Source organism: Hordeum vulgare, chromosome 7H (assembly GCF_904849725.1).
Source record: "Hordeum vulgare subsp. vulgare chromosome 7H, MorexV3_pseudomolecules_assembly, whole genome shotgun sequence".
In the NCBI taxonomy this organism is placed as follows: Eukaryota; Viridiplantae; Streptophyta; class Magnoliopsida; order Poales; family Poaceae; genus Hordeum; species Hordeum vulgare.
Genome location: NC_058524.1, coordinates 43,433,518 through 43,441,826, shown reverse-complemented (window position 1 = coordinate 43,441,826; position 8,309 = coordinate 43,433,518). Strand labels below are relative to the sequence as shown.

Genomic DNA, 8,309 nt, shown 5'->3' with positions numbered 1-8,309 from the left:
AAAGACGAAGGAAAAAACTGCAACAAAGCGATTGTTTCAGAAACTCGAGTGTTGTCTCAGGAATTACTCGATGCCCACGAAGCGCGCGCGAAAAAAGAACCCCTGCAACAAAGCGATTGTTTAAGAAACTGGAGCATTGTTTCAGGAATTACAGGGTGTCCATCCGAAGCGTCACGCGCGGATCGGACGGCTATCAAGGTGAATGATATTTTCTAAACATCACCCCACGAATGCGCAGCAGCCCCTTATAATATTCCTCTCTTGTAAAGTATTGTAAGATCGTTTTGATCACATTACTGTCGACCATCCACGTGTACGGTTATTACTAGTCTCATCACTGCTGGCGGAGGAGAAGCGATGCGGGGCACGGCACGCCCGACAGCCACACCCACTGCCCGGGTGCCGGCTTGCCGGCGGGCCGCGACGACGCGAGCAGTGACGAATGCGCGCGCCGGTGTGTCCCTCTCGGCCCCTGTCATCTAGCGCCGCGGCTCCTACCTCCGTCCTCCTGCCATCTAGCGCCGCAACTCCCATCCCACCCACCCCCGCCTACCACAGCGCCGAGCCCAGGAGCTTCGAGTGGGTCCCCTGCCGCCCGTCGATACGCCGAGGAGCCCGCGGTCAGCGCCGACGGCGAGGAGGAGGCCGCCGCCGTAGCCGCCCGATACACAGGTCAGTGCTGCCACCATTGCCCACCCTGTCAACCAAGGAGGAACCGAGTCGTCATCAGTCAGGCAAGTAATAAAAGGGGAAGGAAAAATTTTGGAAGAGAGAGGGGGGAAATGCGGGTCGATGCGGAAGTGGGGTTCTCTCTTCCATATTTGGTGAACGGTAATCACGCATTGTCCCGACTGATCTACCTTCCATCCCATGGCGATTACTTTAGCGAGGGAACGCAGCTGATGGTCGCTCCTGCACACTGCTCTTCTTGCTCTCAACTGAACTTCTGACGGTGGTCATGAAGAACGGCACAGCTTTGGCGTTCCTTGATTTTTTTTTTTTAAATTAAATGCCGCACATCAATCTTGGCCTTGTGTGGGCTTGGGAATATATGTTGGTACTACATACAAACAATTATCATCTCGCTCCAGTGCAAACTGTTATTGTATCTCTTCTTTGTCCGTTTGCTCAGAAAACAATTATTCTCGCTCTGCATTGTTCTTTTGTCGCTGTGTTCAGAAAACAGTTGCTTCATTCATTGTTTGTTCTAATTTCCCCTGACTAGTGTATGCAGTTTACGGCCGGAAGAAAGAACCCGGATCAACTCGGCGGTGTAACCAAGATCGCATCGATGGGTTCCCTCACAAGTAAGCCATCATTTCACAACTACGTTTTTTTTGGGGGGGGGGGGGGGGGGGGGGGAACAAGCTTTGAATATCACTCCAATACTTGGCTATTTTGTCAGGTTCTTGAATGATGAACTTGTGTGGCAGTCCAGTATGCTCCAACCAAGATGTACTCTCATGCGCGTTCAAGGAAGTATTCGACTCTTCCACTTGCATGAATCATCTGGTGGCGACGGGCATCGGCTTGCTACTCGTACTTGCGCTCGCACTCCAGCTGCTTATCAAAATCCCAAAGAGTGGAGCGTCTGCTCAAGGGCTCCTCGCACTCGGTTCACCGCTGCAGATGGCTGCAGTGGTCTTCAGTGCCTGCCTGGGGCTGGTTTATCTTGGCCTAGGACTGTCGATGCTGGGAAATGCTTCTGTTTACCTGCCACACCAGTGGCTTGTGACATTATCTCAAGGATTCAGTTTGGTCCTTTCCAGCTTTGCTTTCAGCGTCAGGCCTTGGTTTCTTGGAGCTTCATTTGTTCCACTTTGGTCGATTCTGGTGGCCGTGTATGCAGCATTCGTATGTTGTTCCTCGGTTGTTGGCATTGTTGCAGATAAGGCGATCACCATTAAGGATTGTTTGGATGTTTTATCCCTTCCAGGTGCATTTCTCTTCCTACTTTATGGCGTTCGGCGCAGCCATGATGAACAGGGTCACAAAGCAACAGGAAATGCTCTGTACAAGCCCCTGAACACCGAGGCAGATAGCCAGATAGCTGATTCTGACACTCAGGTAACTTCTTTTGCCAAAGCTGGTTTGTTCAGCAAGATGTCATTTTGGTGGCTGAACCATTTGATGAAGCTGGGCTATGAGAAGCCTCTTGAGGACAAGGATATGCCACTTCTACAAACCACAGACCGAGCACATAACCAGTACTTGATGTTCTTGGAGAAGCTGAGCAGCAAGCAGACCCAGTCAGATGCCACACCATCAATCTTGTGGACTATTGTTTCTTGCCACAAACGTGAGATCATGGTCTCGGGTTTCTTTGCTTTGCTCAAGGTGCTCACCTTGTCTACAGGCCCATTGCTTCTCAAGGCATTCATCAATGTATCAGTCGGTAAAGGGACCTTTAAATATGAAGGCTTTGTGCTGGCTGCGACAATGTTTGTTTGCAAATGTTGTGAGTCCTTGTCGCAGAGGCAGTGGTTTTTCCGCACTCGGAGATTAGGACTCCAGGTCAGGTCATTCCTGTCAGCAGCTATTTATAAGAAGCAACAGAAGCTATCAAACTCCGCAAAAATGAAGCACTCTTCTGGACAAATTATGAACTATGTGACTGTCGATGCCTACCGAATTGGGGAATTCCCGTACTGGTTCCACCAAACTTGGACAACGAGTGTTCAACTTTGCATTGCTCTAGCAATCCTGTACAATGCAGTTGGTGCTGCAACTGTTTCATCATTGGCTGTCATCATTATCACTGTGATTGGTAATGCTCCGGTGGCCAAGCTGCAACACAAATTTCAGAGCAAGCTTATGGAAGCTCAAGACTTGAGATTGAAAGCCATGTCTGAGTCCTTAGTTCATATGAAGATCTTGAAACTTTATTCATGGGAAGCTCACTTCAAGAAGGTCATTGAGGGATTGAGGGAGGTTGAGTATAAGTGGCTGACAGCATTCCTGCTTAGGAGGGCATACAACAGTTTCTTGTTCTGGTCATCACCTGTTTTAGTTTCGGCAGCAACCTTTCTAACATGCTATCTTTTTGGAATCCCTCTTGATGCTAGCAATGTCTTCACCACTGTGGCAACTCTGCGTCTCGTGCAAGACCCAGTTAGAACAATACCGGATGTTATTGCAGTTGTGATACAAGCTCAGGTTGCTTTCACTCGGATATCAAAGTTTCTTGATGCACCTGAGCTGAGTGGACAGGTTAGGAAGAAATACCATGTGGGCATCGATTACCCAATAGCGATGAACTCATGCGGTTTCTCCTGGGATGAGAATTCATCAAAACCAACTCTAAACAATATAAATCTGGTGGTCAAAGCTGGAGAAAAGATTGCAATTTGTGGAGAGGTAGGATCAGGAAAGTCAACGCTTTTGGCTGCTGTACTTGGAGAGGTCCCCAAAACTGAAGGCACGGTATGCTTTCGATTATCTTCATCTTTTTTCTAACTAGAAAATCAAATGGCTGCTAACATTGTTAGGTTATGATATATTTTTTTATCTTAAATACTTGATGTTCTTTTGTTATTCCTTTTGGGTTTTCTCATGCACTAAAAAATATGTTGCTCCTGCAATTTATTGTTATCGTAAATTCGTTAGGTCCTTTTTTTAATCAGATTGCAGATTTTGTATGATGATAATTTTTCCCGTTGTACTGCAAGTACAATGCCATATTCCTCTGGAATTGGTCAACACAATATTAGTTAATTAGTTCATTTTTGTATGAACTTTAATATCAGACCATTAACCTTTATGTTCATGTTTCAGATTGAAGTCTGTGGGAAAATAGCATATGTTTCTCAGACTGCATGGATCCAAACAGGAACTGTACAAGATAATATCCTCTTTGGATCTTTGATGGACAAACAAATATACCAAGCAACAATTGAGAGATGCTCATTGGTCAAGGACCTTGAAATGCTGCCATTCGGCGACCATACACAAATCGGGGAGAGAGGAGTAAATCTAAGTGGTGGTCAGAAGCAGCGTGTTCAGCTTGCTCGTGCACTATACCAAAACGCAGACATCTATCTTCTTGATGACCCTTTCAGTGCTGTTGATGCCCATACGGCAACAAGCCTCTTTAATGTAAGAACCCATCTTATCAGCAGACTCAGATTATATTCCTTTCGATTATGAACTGTTTTATAAATGCCTTCTTGTTTGACAGGATTATGTGATGGGTGTTCTGTCAGACAAGACTGTTCTTTTGGTGACCCACCAAGTGGATTTTCTACCTGTATTTGACTCCATTCTGGTCTCTCTCTCTCTCTCATGATTTATATGCCACTATGATTTATATTTGTTTCTAGTCAGCTGTATTTTTTGTCAGTTTCCTCTAAAACTAGTGATATTTTGTGGCAGTTAATGTCAGATGGGGAGGTTATTCGGTCTGCACCTTATCAAGATTTATTGGCAGATTGCGAAGAATTTAAGTACCTTGTAAATGCACATAAAGATACTGTTGGTGCTCAAGATCCTAACAGTAACCTTCCCTATGGTGCAAAGGAAATACCAACAAAGGAGACAGATGGAATCCATGTAAACAGATACATAGAGTGTGTGGGGCCATCACCAGTAGATCAACTGATCAAGACAGAGGAAAGAGAATCGGGGGATACAGGTCTTAAGCCTTATATGCTTTACCTGCGCCAGAATAAAGGCTTCTTGTATGCCTCTCTTTCTGTTATGTCTCACATAGTTTTCTTAGCTGGGCAAATATCCCAAAATTCATGGATGGCTGCCAATGTCCAAAATCCTCATGTTAGTACACTGAAGTTAATTTCAGTGTATGTTGGTATTGGAGTTTGCACAATGTTCTTTGTGCTATCGAGATCTTTATTTGTCGTTGTTCTTGGCGTCCAAACTTCAAGATCCTTATTTTCCCAGTTACTCAATTCATTGTTTCGTGCACCTATGTCCTTTTTTGATTCTACTCCTCAAGGAAGGGTTCTTAGCCGGGTAAAGTTCCTGGAACAAGTAACAGATACAATTATGTTTTGCATTCGTACGTTTGTAATGATGAAGTAACCCCCTCTTCCCCCAACCTGCAGGTCTCTTCAGATTTGAGTATCGTTGACCTTGATATTCCATTTGCATTCATGTTTAGCCTCAGTTCCAGCTTAAATGCATATAGCAATGTGGGGGTATTGGCTGTTGTTATATGGCAAGTTCTGTTTGTAGCACTGCCGATGATAGTTTTGGTAATTCAGTTGCAGGTGATCGGTGGCTTTTTCTCTGTCTGGCTAAATCTCATTTCTTTGGTTATTTCGTTGTTATTTCCGTCCTAGAAGTGAATCAGTTTACTCTCTTCGTTTCACAATTCCATTGACTGAGAATTGTTATGTTTGGTCATGCAGAGGTACTATTTAGCCTCAGCTAAGGAATTGATGCGGATCAATGGGACCACCAAGTCTGCTCTAGCAAATCACTTGGGTGAATCGATCTCAGGGGCTATAACAATACGTGCCTTTGAGGAAGAAGATCGTTTCTTTGCTAAAAATCTGGAGCTAGTTGACAAGAATGCTGGTCCATACTTCTTTAATTTTGCAGCAACTGAATGGTTGATTGAACGTCTGGAAATAATGGGTGCTGTGGTTCTTTCTTCTTCTGCCTTTGTGATGGCTCTTCTTCCTGCAGGATCTTTTAGCCCTGGTAAGTAGCATATTTTAAGTACAACCATGAATCATCACATAATTGTTTCAAGGGCTGTACAAGCTTATGGTTTTTTTTATGCATCTGATTTGCAGTAAATCATTATATGCAATGAAAAGAACCTTTTATCTATGTTTTCATAGGCTCCTGGTATTATGTGTCATGAAATTTTAGCTTTTGCTATGAATGCCTACTTTTTTTGTAGAATGGAGTTAGTAACAGTAACACGATATATGCTCAATGTCTATGTGCCAAAGTCATTGAAATATACTTATTTAGTATCCACCAGGTTATAAAGAAATCAACATTCCCATCAGAAAACTAACTACTTCATATCATGCTTGGGCAGGTTTTATTGGAATGGCATTGTCCTATGGCCTTTCCCTAAATAATTCCTTTGTTAACACCATACAAAAACAATGTGACCTCGCAAATAAAATAATATCTGTGGAACGGGTGAACCAGTACATGAACATACAGAGTGAAGCGCCAGAAGTTATTGAAGAAAACCGACCAGCACCAGATTGGCCCCAAGTTGGCAGTGTGGAACTTAAAGATCTGAAGGTAATCAAATATAAATATATACATGTATCATGTATGTCTGACTAGATACATTCTTTAAAAATACTAACAAACGTACGGTGTTGATTTTCGTTTGACAGATTAGGTACAGGGAAGATGCACCCCTTGTACTACATGGTATCACTTGCAAGTTTCAAGGTAGGGATAAGATTGGTATAGTTGGTCGAACAGGAAGTGGCAAGACAACTTTAATTGGTGCATTATTTCGCCTTGTTGAACCTGCTGAAGGGAAAATAATTATAGACTCTGTGGACATCAGTACAATAGGCTTACATGACCTGCGTTCGCGCTTGGGTATCATTCCACAAGATCCAACACTTTTTCAGGGTACAGTAAGATACAATCTAGATCCTCTTGGGCAATTCTCAGATCAGCAAATATGGGAGGTAAGATGTAGACAGATAGGATTATGATGAAGGCATCACACCTAACAAAACTGATGCAATATTTAATCATAATGCAGCCTTCTTATATACTGTGGCAATTTTGCCTAGTTGCTTTGATATTACACACACACACACATCCTTGACAATTTCAGAAAGTTCAGCACCATATCAAATTGGGATGAGTAAACAGATCTAGGGGCATGTCAAACGACAAGTTACCTTTCTTTGTTTATGGCGTACATATATCTTAAAAGAATCACTAAATTGGTTACTTTTCTCTGTTTATGTTGCAGGTTCTTGACAAATGTCAACTTCTTGAAGCTGTCCAGGAGAAGAAACAGGGATTGGATTCACTTGGTAGGATTCTGTGATTTATTTTATGCCCCTAACAAATTGGGCAAACATAAAATTAGGCTCTAGCCAAGTAGTCATGTCAGAACTCAAAATAGGGGTCTCATAATAATACATGTGCCACTAAGTTTGTAAACTGCTGGTAGTACTATACATATGAGTTGGATCAATTGGATAGCATGACGTCTGGAGTTATGTTCTTCATTGTACTAATCAAGATCTTGCGATACAGTTGCGGAAGACGGGTCGAACTGGAGCATGGGCCAAAGGCAGCTCTTTTGTCTGGGCCGCACACTTCTGAAAAGGTGCCAGATCTTAGTTCTTGATGAAGCCACGGCCTCTATAGACAACTCGACAGATGCTGTCCTTCAGAAAACAATCCGGACAGAATTCAAACACTGCACCGTTATTACAGTCGCACACCGTATACCAACAGTTATGGACTGTGACATGGTACTTGCAATGAGTGATGGTATGTTCCTCTTATTGCCAACTTATTGGTTCCGCAACATAGAGTTCCATAGTCCATAATCCACACTAATGAGCTTGTACATTCATTTCCAGGGAAAGTAGTGGAGTATGACAAACCTGCGAAGCTCATGGAAACTGAAGGATCTCTCTTTCGCGAGCTGGTCAACGAGTACTGGTCATACACATCTAATGGAAAAATTTAGAAGAGATTTTTGATGGTGTGCTTGGTGCTGCTGCCTCAACAAGAGAAAACACTGGATATAGTCATCGCTTGACATACCTCAGAGGGATTCATCCATTTGAGATCTGAAGAAAATACGGTGCCATCTTTCAGTCGTTTCTCAGGAAATGATTTTGCTCTCTACAGCTACCTGAAACTTCGAGCTACATACGGTTAGCCTATGTTCGTTGAGTACACCGAGGCTGAATGGAACAGAAAAGCATACCTACCTAGGCGGTGCCAGTGCCGGTTCTGTTTTCTTTCTCTTTCGAATATGGTTCCGATTTTTTATTGTGAATTTTTTCATAATACGTTATGTTGACTCCATTCAGACTAAGGTGATGCTTTTCGAATTAATCCAGGTGAATTGAAAAGAACTACCGTGAATCAAGATGTTGGAAATTAATATTGTGGGCTCAGAAACTTTGGTTAGTTCAAGGTTAGGTGCCCTTTTTCTTCACTTTTCTCTTACGTGATCTGAATAAGCAGAAGAGAAGACAGAGCTGTTTGAGCAGCCCAAATACTTGTCTTCCACTTCGTTCACGTGGCAATCGCCACTGAAACCAAATAATTGGCATCATAATGGGGGCAAGCCATCTCTCTTCAAAACCCGAGGGCTCACATCACCGACGACGGCG

The 8,309-nt window shown here is 43.3% G+C and overlaps 1 protein-coding gene across 1 annotated transcript; it reads left to right on the top strand.

Annotated features, from left to right (window-relative positions):
- Window positions 1-558: 558 nt before the first annotated feature.
- LOC123407180 (ABC transporter C family member 10-like) lies at window positions 559-8,077 on the top strand. The gene is made up of 13 exons (XM_045100259.1): window positions 559-672; window positions 1,235-1,307; window positions 1,406-3,423; window positions 3,775-4,095; window positions 4,178-4,264; window positions 4,372-4,968; window positions 5,061-5,225; window positions 5,367-5,661; window positions 6,011-6,225; window positions 6,324-6,629; window positions 6,923-6,986; window positions 7,213-7,452; window positions 7,545-8,077. The coding sequence occupies exons 3-13, from the start codon at window positions 1,414-1,416 to the stop codon at window positions 7,652-7,654; spliced, it is 4,410 nt and encodes a 1,469-aa protein (XP_044956194.1). The 5' UTR covers window positions 559-672; window positions 1,235-1,307; window positions 1,406-1,413; the 3' UTR covers window positions 7,655-8,077.
- Window positions 8,078-8,309: the final 232 nt, after the last annotated feature.

What these genes read in the sequence shown, in the direction of transcription:
- LOC123407180 (XM_045100259.1), top strand. Translation starts at nt 1,414, where the DNA reads ATGATGAACTTGTGTGGCAGTCCAGTATGCTCCAACCAAGATGTACTC. An exon ending in TTTTGGTAATTCAGTTGCAG is followed by an intron (nt 5,226 to 5,366) that starts GTGATCGGTGGC and finishes TTGGTCATGCAG; the next exon opens with AGGTACTATTTAGCCTCAGC. An exon ending in TGCAGGATCTTTTAGCCCTG is followed by an intron (nt 5,662 to 6,010) that starts GTAAGTAGCATA and finishes ATGCTTGGGCAG; the next exon opens with GTTTTATTGGAATGGCATTG.